General features: G+C 35.7%; 1 protein-coding gene across 9 annotated transcripts in view; it reads left to right on the top strand.

The window, feature by feature from the left end:
• Nucleotides 1-14926, top strand: part of LOC128227171 (myocyte-specific enhancer factor 2C-like) — a 79568-nt gene that overhangs the window by 56119 nt on the left and 8523 nt on the right. For all 9 annotated transcript variants that reach the window (XM_052937433.1, XM_052937435.1, XM_052937434.1 and 6 more), the window contains 4 exons: nt 3873-4016; nt 9707-9890; nt 11846-12033; nt 13081-13180. In XM_052937433.1, coding sequence (XP_052793393.1) covers nt 3873-4016; nt 9707-9890; nt 11846-12033; nt 13081-13180 — 616 coding nt within the window. The remainder of the gene's footprint in view (nt 1-3872; nt 4017-9706; nt 9891-11845; nt 12034-13080; nt 13181-14926) is intronic.

Genomic DNA, 14926 nt, shown 5'->3' on the forward strand with positions numbered 1-14926 from the left:
CACAATCGAGTGCTGCATATAAGGACATAGAGTATAGGTTGTCGTGTCCGGGCTGTAACTTTCCCTTGTATGGACAGATTTTTAAATAACTTGCCACATGTGTTCCACATACCATGACGACGTGTCGTGTGCAAGACCCGTGTCCCTACCTCAAAGGTCAAGGTCACACTTAGTGTTTATTCACAATGGAGTGCTGCATATAAGGGCATAGAGTATAGGTTGTCGTGTCCGGGCTGTAACTTTCTCTTGTATGGACAGATTTTAAAATAACTTGCCACATGTGTTCCACATACCAAGACGACGTGTCGCGTGCAAGACCCGTGTCCCTACCTCAAAGGTCAAGGTCACACTTAGTGTTTATTCACAATGGAGTGCTGCATATAAGGACATAGAGTATAGGTTGTCGTGTCCGGGCTGTAACTTTCCCTTGTATGGACAGATTTTAAAATAACTTGCCACATGTGTTCCACATACCAAGACGACGTGTCGTGTGCAAGACCCAAGTCCCTGCCTCAAAGGTCAAGGTCACACATAGTGTTTATTCACAATGGAGTGCTGCATATAAGGACATAGAGTATAGGTTGTCGTGTCCGGACTGTAACTTTCCCTTGTATAGACAGATTTTAAAATAACTTGCCACATGTGTTCCACATCCCAAGACGACGTGTCGCGTGCAAGACCCGTGTCCCTACCTCAAAGGTCAAGGTCACACTTAGTGTTTATTCACAATGGAGTGCTGCATACAAGGACATAGGGTATAGGTTGTCGTGTCCGGGCTGTAACTTTCTCTTGTATGGACAGATTTTAAAATAACTTGCTACATGTGTTCCACATACGAAGATGACGTGTCGTGTGCAAGACCCATGTCCCTACCTCTAAGGTGAAAGATACACTAAGTGTTTATTCACAAGGGAATTCTGAATATAAGGACAAAACAGTGTAGGTTGTCAAGTATGGGTGGTATTTTTTTATGTTCAGAGGCAATTTGAAATAACTTGCCATATGAATTGACACGTAAAGGCAAGATCAACTTTTCATGCACTGACCTTGTTCGTAGGTCAATGTCACATTCGGGGGCATTCGTCACATACTGTGACAGCTCTTGTTTAATGTGGGTTTTGTGTAAGAATTTGGATGACATGTTTGAATGCAGGTTACATGTTTGAATTTGAATGCAGGTTACATGTTTGAATTTGAACGTAGGTTACATGTTTGAATGTAGGTCAAATTTCCAGGAAATCAACTAAAATCATCTGTCTCTTTCAGACTGTCTCACAATCTATGTTAGATTATTGTTCTCATTAGGGAAATATAACACAGGCTTGTAGTTATCTTGATGTACTCATTGTCACATTGAATGTGCATTAGCGACAGAAATATTGATGTTTTGTGTTTGACATTACAACAACTGTTTGGTTTTTCTCTGACAGTTTTTTCGTGTATTTGATTCATATTCTTGCATTTTTTGTGGGATCATTAATTTTGACATGCAAACGCTGATTGTAAAATGCATTATACCGTATAATATAAACCCATAAGGCACCAAATGTGTTTTTAAAAGTACATACAACATTCCGTGCCACAATAATGCGACTCTGTGGTTTCCAAGGCTGTCACAGTTTTGTGACTCTGTGGCTGAAAGCATAAATAAAAAATGCAGATAAATGTCTTGTCTTGTCTTTAAGTCGGAAATAGTGCTAGACAAAAACAAATCAAAGTTTTAAGCAACTTACAAGTCTAAACCTTTTGATGCATCTCCTTGGAAGGTCTCAAATTTAATAGGCAACAGAATCAGGGAAAACACCCATGAAAATGTCTGGAATTAAATAGGCAACAGAATCAGTGAAAACACCCATGAAAAGTCCTGAGTGCGTCTGTTAGGCGATGCTTGTCTGTAAGGACATATGAGGTTAGAGACAAAATCTATCAATTTTCCTCGGTGCTGACTTAAAGGGTTTATGGACACATACTTCAAATAGAGTTGTGTTTCCAGTATCATTGTGTCATTTTCCCATTAATTATCGCGCTGCTTGGTCAATGAATGATAATGACGGTAATTAAGTTGATTTTGCGGTTAGTCAATACCCGTAATGAATAACCGATAGTAGCCCATATTTGATTTCATTCCTTGAACAGCTTGACTGCGTTCTGTGCTTACCAAGCAATTTGGTCAATACAAATAAGCTGACTTTGTGCAAAAACAGAGTGAAATGATTGCCAGTGTTGTAATCTTATAGAAACAGTTAGATTTAATAGTATTGAAAAGTGTTGAATGTTGTATTTTTACAATAAAATTACTTCGTTGCTATTTTAAGCTCGTCTGTTTTCATTAAAAAATGGTTATTATTATATCCTTGGTGTTGTCGTCGATGTTGTCAGCACCATTGGTACCAAGTGGACATTGGTTAAATGCTAAAAAGCCAATAAATATATTCACATGAAGCTCTGTACACATGTTAACAGTTACAATACCCATTATGTAGCAAGGACAGTAATGATGGCTTTTATAATTTTAGATTATGCCCCTTGATAGTCTTAAAATGGTCATGCAAAATTTTCAACTTGGCCATAATTAATCAATAACTGCTCAAAGATATTCACAATTATACATTGTACACATGGGTATCATTGACAATATACACATGTGTAGCAAGGCCCATAACTCTGTATTTAATCATTGTCTAATGAACAACAATAACAGATGTACATAGTCTCCCCGGCACAGTCTTTTTGCAGAATGAAATGTCTTGCAATTTGCCCTTGGGTTGGAAATACATTCCATTTAAGGGAAAGAAATAATGTTAATCTGTTGAAGACTATTGTCACCATATTGCTGGTGAACTTAATGGATCAGAAATTTGCAAATCTAGAGAATCAATACCTTGCTAGGCTAACATGCTGGCACTTGCAGTTCAGGTGTCACTTTTAGCCAAGTAAATTGCAATTCTTTGACCCAATAGAAGGACAACTTACAGCTGATGTAAGCTTGGTATTTGCTTTATTAACCCAAAGGAAGACATTTCAGATGAAACTCAAAAACACCACATGTTTTTAAAAATAGTTTCATTTATAGTGGACATTAACTTCCGAGAAGTATTATAAGTATGTGTCGTTTTTGGATAATGCTCTTGCACTTGAAATTTCAATGTATATATATTAGATATACATAAGACAAGGTGTCGTATGACCTAGACGGAGGAGCTGTAACTGTTTTTAGATTATCATGAAGGTGACACATTTCTTGCAACATATTGATGATGTTTATCTGTATGGACAGAATATATAAATTTGTCTTCAAGTAATTTACATCAGTGGTTTCACTAGCAGACAGGCAAAGAAATGGGATTGGGGTGTTGAAGAGGGTTCAGGTTTTGGGGTTTGGGGGTTGGGATAGTGTGGGATGAAGAAGGGGTCCAATTTTGACAGTATGTAATATTATTTTTATGATCAAAGTTATCTTGAATGCAAATATATGTTTGATGTGAATCCTACAAGATGCCATGCAAGATGTTGCCAGTGAACCAACTTGTTATCACTGACTTTCCATCACATACAATGATATTTTTCCTGACATATTGACATTTTTTTTACAATTTGTTTGAACACTTGCATTATTAAAGCAACTGATTATTTTTCTATATACTTTTCACTGTTTTATAACTGTATATTCTTTCCTTTTCAAGTACTATTAATAATTTTGTATATAGAAGTTTATAGAGAACCTTAATCATATGTTCACTTTACTAAGAATTATTGTTACCCTGTGTCGCCCTTAAGCATTATGAACTAATTCAACCATGGCTTAACTAACACAAGTTTTGCAACATAAGCCTGGCTTAACTTAAATAAATTTGACTTCTCTTATGTTTCAGTCGTTAAACAAGAAAGAGCACAAAGGCTGCGAAAGTCCGGACCCGGAATGCGATCCATACATGAACACGATATCGTTCGAGGAGAAATACAACCGTATGAACGAGGACTATCAGCGCGTTCTGCAGCAGCAGAATCAGATGAGGGTATAGTTTTAAATCAGAGTTTAATTACTATTGTATTTATCCAAATCAATTTTCAATTCATTATTTAATCATCAGGGCCCAATTTCTCAAAACTTCTCAAGTCCCTTATAACAGGATTAAGCTAATCTCACTTTTTTTGTTGTTCTATAAAATGTGTTATATTAACTTCTTCAATACTTTTTAGAAATTATGTAGGAATAATCTGTATGAACATCAGAATAAACCATTTTTCATTTATCAAAATCCATTTTTGGTATGTATTTTGGCTAATTGAAATAAGCGACTTAAGCCTGTTAAGCTTAAGAAGTTTTGAGAAATTGGGGCCAGAAAGACAACCGAAAATAAACCCTCACAGAATTTTATCAATCTTATCTCAAAACCAGTTGTTTTCCTTGTGTAAATGAGTTTTTGAAAGGAAGTCTCTGTGATTGAAAAAGGTTCCATAGTGACAGTGTCAATACCTGACATTTAATAAATGGCTGACAATTCAGTTCTATCATCTAACACATGAGCTTTAATGTTAATGAACAGGTTTCATTTGTATACAATTGATGTTGAGGATTAGAGGTTGTCAGGAATTAGCAATCAAAACCAGCTGGTTAGAGGGTCTCACTTAAGTTCACGTTGTAGTGTGTCACACGTCAAAAATATTAAAATTTGTGTGAAATGTGAACAAAATGCTTGTTTCAAGGATAAACATTATCGCAAGATCTAATAAGAGCTTATTTATGAACAGATATTGAATAAAGCTCTATTTAGCTGAAAAGGTGAAGTAACTCAAATTACCAATGATTTGTATTAGGCTAAAAATTACAAATTTATGTTTAATTTGTATCGGACAATTGCTATTGGGTGCTATTGAGTCCCTTTCGGCTTTTAAACATAATTATTTAATTAACCCATTGCAATTTACATTGCTAGTTTTGTGTAAACAACTTTAGTACAATAGGGTAGTGGGTTGTTTCCAATATTTTGGCAGGTGTGCCAGGAACAAAATGGCGGCTGGTTCAATGTTTAATTGATGCGGAATAAGTTCAATTTTTACATGAATTTTTATATGACTGTCCTGTAATTATTAAAACATTAAAGCACATAGCAAATAATATTAGTGTTAAATATACAGATCTTTTTTATCATTTAATAAGTATTATAGTTTTGCAAATATCAGTATGTTTTATGTATTTTTCAATAAAAACTATTTAGCATATTAGTAAAAAAAATATTATTGATTGCATCCAAAAATACCTTGGGGCAAATGGTGGGCATATAAACGCAGCAAACAATCGACTGCCCATTGCAAGAGCAGATCCAAAGAGGCTTAATTGGAATTATTGCCCATGGGTCACAGTCTGTCCATGCACTATACCCAACAACTGTTCAGAATTGATACTGACATTGAGGCTGACACCCCGACACCCTTGAAAAGTCCAGTGGCTGGCAGAGTAAACACCTTATAACAAGCATATGTTCACGGTTTGTTTCTTTTATAACAAAACTGTGGAAATATTGTCACAGTCAGGTGTCATTGCCTTCAGATTCTCTCCTACAAACACATATATCTGCCACTGATGAATAACACGTCAAAGATATTTGCATAGCACTTTGAAATACCATGTAATTTCTAATGCCTTGTAACTTTTTGGGTGTTGTGCATTGTAACTTTTTGGGTGTTGTGCATTGAAAAACGAACCATCATTACCTTCATGTTTGGTGTTCCAGTTACTGTTTTATTGAGTGTGCATATATTGAAGAATAAGAAAATGTAAGTGCATTATTAAGACATGGAAATAATGAACTTAGGCAACACTGCAGTGTTTAAGTCCCACCAGTTTGTGAATCTGGATTTGGCTTAGACTCAGATTAGGAACAATGCATCATTTTCACTTAAATTGGGAATTCAGATTTTTCCTAGAATAATGAACAAGAAAGCTTTAAGCGATAGACAGAAATGATTGAAGAATATGATTAAGTTTGCTTCTGTTATTCAATACCAAAACGGTTTGAGGACAAATTTCTTTGCTAAAGAATATTTTATTTTTTTTTAACATTGAATAATATTGGGAATTTAATTTCTATGTTTTGGGAAAAGAATAATGTTCAGCATTTTAGAAATTAAGGCAATTTTGACCTTAAATTGGTCAGAAAAAAATAGAGAACTGGGTTGAATCTTCGTCAAATAAAATTATCGTCTAGAATGTAACTGCTGACAGCTCTTAGCTGCAACACATGCTGTATTCATTCAGCGTGATAATACCGATTAAATTTGTCAAAAAAGGTAAATCAACCATCTTATGTGTTTAAAGGTTAAGCTGTTTCGTGACATTCTTGGAAATTAAGATTAGAAATAATGGATCGGTGGAGTTTGGTCTGTCACATAAGCCATAAATAGGTCTTGGCATCGGGAGACTAAATGGACATTTCGTGTTTCATTGTGTAAAAGAAAAAAGTGAAAACTGACAATTCAAAATTCTTTGACATGACGTCATGGTTTGTTATCTGGCTGTGGCAATATCGAGTGTTTTGATAATTACAAAGAAAAAAACTATTACAATTGCAATATAACAATTACATTCTAGCAAGCTTTGTTTTGTCAACTTATTTAAAACTTTTTTTATCGCGATGGGAGAATTATGTTGCTGTTGTTGTTTTTTTGCATTTAATGATTTCTTAGAATCTGCAGTATCTTATATATATACAGTGAGCCTTGAGAATGGGCAATAATAATTCCCTTAAAGCTGCTCTCTCACAAATTGACTGTTATGACAAGTTCTTTATTTTTTGTCTTGGAATGAGCCAATTATTCTTAAATGTCTGGAAAACAGTGATATAAGACTGCTGACAAAAGATCAGATCCGTTTTTTTAGTATAATCATTCGAAAACTGATTTTTTATGGCTATTATAAAAGCATTTCTAACACTTATAAAATTCAAGCTTTTTGGCAGTTTTCCAATCAATTGATATCGGATCTATATGTGAGTTATCTTATATGACTGAATTGAAGGCATTGATACCCAGATCAGCTGATTCTGAAACAAAAAAATAAAAGAATGGTCATACCTGACAATCTGTGAGAGTGCAGCTTTAAGGTTATTAATATCAGTGTATTTATTTTATGTATGCCATGGCAAAATTCCATTTTGTGTCCATATTTTACCTGCGTGAAAATTAACCAATATAAGAATTACTCTATGCCATGTCCATAAACCCTTTACGGCACCAGATGTATAATTAAAAGTACAAACTATACTGTTTTATGTTGCAATAATGTGATGTTATGGTCCTCTCCAAGGCTGTCACATTTTTCCCACTGAGGTTCAGGAAAGGGTTAAATTATACATTGCTCAGGTGATTTTGGGTGACGGCCCCTGGCCGTCACCTTTGTATTTTTATACCCCCCAAAACAAAGTTTGGGGGGGGGTATACTGGAATCGGGTTGTCCGTCTGTCCGTCTGTCTGTCTGTCTGTCTGTCCGTCAGTCCGTCTGTCCGTCTGTCCGTCCGTTTTTTTTTTGTCCGGGATTCATCTTTGTCGTTATTGAACAAATCTTTTTCAAACTTTCAAATATTAATGACCATGATGTAAACCTGTGCCTCCGTGGATTTGGTCAGAGTCGCATGATCCTGAGTGGAGTTGTGGCCCCTTAATGAGTTAAATTGGGCAAAATTAGCTTTGTCCAGGATTCTTCTTTGAAGCTATTGAGCAAATCTTTTTCAAACTTTCAAATATTAATGGCCATGATGTAAACCTTTGCCTCCATGAATTTGGTGGGAGTCACATGATCCTGAGTGGAGTTGTGGCCCCTTAATGAGTTAAATTGGGTAAAATTAGTTTTGTTCGTCCTACTCCTTCGTCACTTTTAGCCATGGTGAGAACATTTGCCCCTGTGATTGTGGTTGGAATCACATGATCATGTCTCCAATTATGGCCCCTGAATAAGTTAAAATAGGCAAAAATTATACAGCTTTGTCTAGCCTAATCCTTGGTCATTTTTTCTCATTTTTTCTATAAATCTTTTTCAAACTTTCAGATGTCAATGACCATGATATGAACTGTTGAATATGTGATTTGGTGCACCTGTATTAATCAGAATGTTTGCATGGCCTTAAAAAGACCTTTAATTGATTTTGTCCTTAAAAAGACCATCAAAAGTCCTGAAGTTAGGTGCATACAGGCCTTAAATTTGTTACAATATTCGCTTTGGTGGCCTACTCCTTTGTCATTTTTCAATATATTTTTCTCAAACTTTCAGCTATCCATGACCATGATGTGAACCTTTGTATATGTGATTTTGTGCACCTGTATTATTTCCTTGGTACTCATGTGTGGGGGGGAGGTGGTGGGGGTGGGTAAACAGAAATTGGGTTGGCAGACTGTCAAATTCACCCGTCCACCTTCATTTTGGAATATCCTGTCAGGAGTCATGACCCCTTTATGGTGAAAATGAGAGAAACAGGTTTGTTATCTCCCCTGAGGTGGGTGGGAGTGGGGTAATATTCGCTTTGGTGGCCTACTCCTTTGTCATTTTTCATCATGACCCCTTTATGGTGAAAATGAGAGAAACAGGTTTGTTATCTCCCCTGAGGTGGGTGGGACAAACTATAGTGACCATTTTGTGATCTCTGCTGCAGTGCCATGGCAGTCCCTGATTCAGTAATAGGTATTCTAAATAAACTAAATAAATGTATTGCCTTGTGCTTTCTAATGATACCATAACTAAGGCCAGGGCAAACAACCTAGACAGGGAAGGGTTGGGGGGTATTCGTTAGCCTTTGGCTTACAGTTCTAGTTTACTATGGCGTCGAAAGTGTTAACAGCATGGCTCTGAGTGATGCAAGGAGACGGTCTCTGTTAAAATGTTGTTGTTTTTTCTTAGAAAAGAATTAAATGCGAAATTGTAAAACATGAACTTAGGTCAGATTTTACTGAGCAAATCTTAAAGCAACTTAATAATTTTCATGCAGAAAAAAATTAAGTAAAGGGTGATTGTGAAAATACTTCATTAATTCCAAGGCATTAACATATGGTGTGACATCACTTCCAAATATATTGATCAACACAGTCATAAAGGCTGCTAAACAAAATAAAGTGCACAGAATTCTTGGCTTTGATTGGCTCTTTGTGGCAATAAAATGTGAAAGGAAATGATGTTTTTATGTAAGGAAAGATGTTTTGCCATTATCATGACAGTTTCATATTTCAGGAGAAATGATCCAGCATCTATCCCCCCAACCTTGCTCCAATCTCTTGAAGAAAATTCTGTGGTGGAAACTCAATTAGTTTATCCTGTGGTGACAATTATTATGTCAGATGTGTGCTTTAGAGATTCCTTCATGTCTAATGTATGGCGGAGACTGAAATGTGGTCAATACTCCATGAAACTTTAATGACATTGACTGGAACACCAATAGTGGAGTGTTTGTGTGAAAGTCAGTCTTGAAAAGTTTCAGTTTTCATCATGTCATTCTCGCCACCTGAGCACAATTTTGATGGAAAGCTTTGAATTTTATTATGGTGTCATCCTTAAGTGTGGGATTATTGACTTAATTTTCCAAGAAACTTGCAGTGAACAACAATAAAAGAGAAAATCAATATGATGTACCTTATCTGATACAATAAATTGAGGCTTGGCAACATTTTCAGTGTTTTTATCTGATGATATGCTAATATGTTTTCCCTCTCTATTTTTCAGGCACCTATGTCTCCATATCCCCCTGGAGGGTTATCTCCTGGAGCAATGCCGATGCACAACTCACCCTACATGAACCACTCACTACAGGGTCACATGGGCCAACACAGCCCCGCCATCAGCAGCCCAGGGCTCTTACAGCCCCCACCTGGTCCAGGCAGCTTGAGCCCAAGACCCAACTCTACAGGTAAGCCCAAAACCCTGAGTGGCTCATTGGAGCCATAAGTAGCCCAGGGCTCTTACAGCCCCCACCTGGTCCAGGTAGCTTGAGCCCAAGACCAAACTCTACAGGTAAGCCCCAACCCTGAGAGGCTTAAAGGAGCCGATTAGTAGCCCAGAGCTCTCACTGCCCCCATCTGGCCCTGCTACCTTGATCCCTTGCCTTTTAAGTCCATGCAGTATTTTGCAGTTTGAGAGGTTTCTGGTGCCAATGTCACAGTGGCCTCTTTTTTTTAAATTTGTTTTCCAATATGTCCTGCTTCATTGTAATTTTTAAGGGAAAATGTCAGGACAATTTATTACTTAAGTCTCAAAACTGTCATCAAATAGCGTATTTGTATGAAAACTGAATGGTTTGAGAATCAGACTATATAACATGCAGGTATTGAATAGAAATGTTGTGCTATTGCCAATGGTGCAAGTCATCAATGTGGTCTTTGAGCTTGGGCAAACAGAGTACTGATTTCATCGGAAAATACGGACTTTCGTCACACAACCAGTGATGTCCTGCTCTTAAGCATTCCATTGTATTGATTACAATTGACTCTGTACATCATATCATTTCTGTAACATTATGACAGTTTTGACAGTATGAAAACACATGATATTGCCTCGGAACATTGCCGTCTTCAATTCATCACTGCCTGAACGTTACCCGCTGTCAGTGCCAGTCTAGGCATCCAGCGCCAGTGTTGTTCCCTCATTAGATTTCACACAGGCGATGAGGGAAGAATGGGTTGATAAACTTGTCTAGCTTCACCATTGGGAAGGGGATAAAATCTGAAATTTCTTAACTGGAGACAGTATTGACCAGGGATAATTCCAGAGATTTTGTCATGGGGGAAAATGTCTTGCTTGTGATATTAAGTGAAAGGATTGGTCCTTAATCTTGGCTGCTTTCCAAGTAGGGCATGGTCAATTTCTTGGTACATTTGTTCCATGAACTGAAATATTGTGGGATTATTTTGGTCATGTCCTCTTTTGATGTCTTTATGAAAAGTACTCTGTATTGTGTTACATTTCCATTATAGAGGTCACAGACTACTAAATAAATTCCCTATATTATATTCTAAGTATAGACAATTGACCAGTTTGCTCACAAAATAACACTTATTTATAGTGCTTCATGACCCCACCATATATGGGGAGAAAGTTCCACATGTGAACTAAATTTTAAACCATGTTAGAATCAAAGTTACACTTATCTGTATGAAAAATAAAAATTAGTTGAATGTAACCACTGTGTATTCAGTGAAAAAGTTCAAAAACGAGTAGATCAATTAGATCCGGCATGTTCAGCATGTTTTTGAAATCACAACCATTCAGCTTCAAAACCTATAAATGTGGCAAAATGTTATAATCATGCTGTGATTTACTGTCATGTGTCAATTAAAATAAATAAGGCATGTAACAATGAGAAGGCACCTTCGAATAAGTGTAATTTGCCCTGGATGCTCCTTAATATGAATTACTAAGTTTTATGTACAAACAATTTATTTTGCATATATTTTCTGGTAAGTAATTTCGCTTTTGCAGAAATGTGTCATGAAATTGTTATGAATGAGTTAAGGAAATAATGACTTGTGTTTGTACATCATTGTTAAACTACAACTGACATGATTTATAACTGTGCGTTTTCTAAATATAGTAAGTTATTTCTATTTTTGGTTCATCTTGATGTATTGATATTGTTGTAAATTATTTGACAGTCTTTATTGTATTTGTGGTGTCATCCAGTGGTTAAACATTCAATAAAAGTTTTTTTGCTTTATTATATTATTAAGTTGTTAACTAAATCGTAAAATAGTCAATTTTCAAATGGCTTACTCCAAAATTTATTTGAAAAACAATTTGTATGGTGTGCAATTTTAAAGTATGGGCTATTTAATGAACTTGATTTTTAAACAATTGGTACATTTCTAGGTCACATGGTTGAGATGAGCCAATCGCCGACGCCCAATGGCTACCATCGTGTGTCGCCATGTTCCTCCCCAGGGATGATCCCTGGGGGTAAGTCCCCACCCCTCCACAACCGAGCCCCACCCCCTGGGCATCCAGGCCCACCCAGACTTATGGTCCCTGATGCCAGAAACAACATGATGAATTCAGAGGTATAATAATTGTAGTAATAATAATATAAATAATAGTAATTGTAATAACAACTTTATTTTGATAGGGTAACACATTTGATTGGTTTATCAATTGATATGGTCCACTGATGTATGTATTGAAAAACGTTGATCCTTTTAGCTTGTCAAGATATTCAAATGAAACTTGGAACACCTGTTGCCAGAGAAAATGTTCACATTTATAGCCCACAACTCTGGCTTGATTTATTGTAAATTATGCCCCTTGATTGGCCTAAAAATCAACCCAGACTTATGTGGGTGTTCGCTGCACAGGGCTCTTTTTTTTGTTATAAACCTTGTCAGCAATACCTTTTTAGTAAAAGTGTCCTTTATACTTGGAGGACGAGACATTAGGACTGGTCTTGGATGAACGGCAGACACATAACTCACGACACCATGGCTGTCTTATGCAATGGGCATTAATTTTGTAAAATTTTCTATTTATGGATACTTGAAAAATGGAATCAACTGACTTGCCTGGGCCCATATTCACAAACGTCTTGAATCTGAGTTTCAGACTCGATTGAGCAAAGTCTTTATTATTGTAATATTGTTACTTCTAAAGCATTTGTAGAAAAAAAAGCTGAAAATGACCAATTAACGGGTTTTAACAATGATTTATTACAAGCCATTTATAAAAAAAATAAAAAAAAATATATTTTTCATTACTTTTAAAAATATGCATTTCTGAGCGCCAAAGGCCGTGATTACAAACAGTCTCATGTCTGAGTTCTGACTCAACTAGCTAAACTGTAAATCTTCATTTCATTGAAACTCCTTCTTGTCTAGTATTGATGATAAAATTTTGCAGAATTTTATAACTGTTCGAAATTGTGAAATTATTCAAATTTAATTTTGTAAAACAAATGGAATAAAGATAATTCTTTGTAATTTTATAAAAAGGACTTGAGACTGTTTGTAATCATGGCCCCCGATGTTAGTGATTATGTTTCGAGAATAATTTTGCATGTACTCATTCAAGTGGAATTAGTTTTACTTGTACTTAATTCCCATATTTTATATTTTTAGATGCAGCAGCATTCTCCGGGTGTTCCAGCCGTGTCGATCTCAACTCCGAGTATTTCCCAGGGGACTGGCTATCACTCCCCCCTTCCTTCATATCACAACAGTAAGTAGCCACGCCTATGTCCAGATAGCTCAGTGGTAGATCAACTGGTTATCTCCATGTGTTTCTGATCTTCTTTTCAATTTCAAGTGCAACTGTGTTATACCCAAGAAAATATAAAACTCAGTTTCTGTGGCTCCTTTGCTCAGCACTTGGAATGGTTTAAGGTTACAAACAACCATATTTTTTGTGGAGAGGAGGTCAAAAAGAAACTTTAGATTTTCCATTTGAAATGCATTTCTGCAAACTTTTTGTTAAAGTTTCTGATAGGGTTCTTGTATATTTCCACTGTCACAGTTTTCAGATTAGTTCATTTTTATCATGCAATAAAAAACAGTAACAACCTACTGTGTGCCTACATTTGAATTTCCTGCTGAGCTTTGTATGTTACCGACACATGACATTCAAATTGTTCATGGCTGACGCATGATCTGCAAGTGAATCTGGAAAAAGACAGTCTGGCAGCTGTTTCAATAAAGATTTTAGTTGGTTTTAGTCATACATTGAAATTTTCTTAATTAGTGCCATAGTTTCATTATTTTGCCACATATTTGTGTGAACTGAATTTCAGCCCACATTGAAAGAGCACTCAAAGTTGAAGAAGTCAAAAAAATAATTGCAATTTGTGACGTTTATACGTTTTTTAAGATAATTAAAATTACAACTAAAATCCTTTATTAAAAGACCCCCTGGGGGCTAAGCGCGGGCTGAATGTAACTTCATTTAAAAATTGAAGGAATTACAGCTATATTGCTCTAATATCTGATACATTGAGAAACTAATAACACTAAATGCTTCAATAGAATAAAAATCAGTTGTTTTTAGAAGAAAATTATTAAGTAACTAATGATTATCATTTTAACTGCCTTCATTCCTTTCTAATCATTATCATATTATTTCTTGACATGACATAAAATGTTCGCAGCTAAAATCTGCATATTGAAATTGCATTTCACACTGTGCTATTGTGTAACATTAATTCAATGAAAAAACCTGCATATGCGTTTGAAATATTGAAGACAGCAATGCATGGTATTGAAATTGTCGTGTTTGAGTGGGCTGGCTGGCCAAAATCACCTTTGGTATAGAGTATTTCTAGTTATGTTTGGCATATAGTAAACAAACTTGGTATAAAGGAAGAGTTTATGAAGACCTTTCATGGGATTGCCTTTAGGGCCGCTGGGATCAAGGTCAAGGTTGCTGTTACTGTAAAATGGTTGGTACTGAATAAATTTAGTTAGGGTTGACATACTGCTACCAAACAGCTATATAGGACCAGTTTATGGAGACATTTTATGACTGAATTACTAAAAAAACAGTTAAAACCCAGTTAAATCTGAATCTCACAACGAAGGCTGAAGTTTTTCTGTAAATCATTGAAAAATCTGGTTTTGCCACATGGTTTTGCAGAATTTTTTAATTTGCTGTTTTTAATGCTTTTGACAAGCACATAATATTACATCACTATTGTATTCTTTTCTAAGACAAAGGTGCGTATAGTCCAGTGCACTATCCTACAACTGCTCTTGTTTTAAGTTGTGCTGATTATTTTTATTTAGTAGATTGTTTTAAAACAAATCGCAAAAATATGATTTTATTAAGTGCTGTTTAACTGAAAGACATTACTTTTCTTGTAGCTTGTTAATTATAAAATAGTTTAAAATTTCATCTGCCGTGAATGTTATAAAAAAATTCTGTAAAGAGAACTTGATCATATCATATTTATTTTAAAAACATACTACTAATTAA

This window comes from Mya arenaria, chromosome 3 (genome assembly GCF_026914265.1).
Source record: "Mya arenaria isolate MELC-2E11 chromosome 3, ASM2691426v1".
NCBI lineage: Eukaryota > Metazoa > Mollusca > Bivalvia > Myida > Myidae > Mya > Mya arenaria.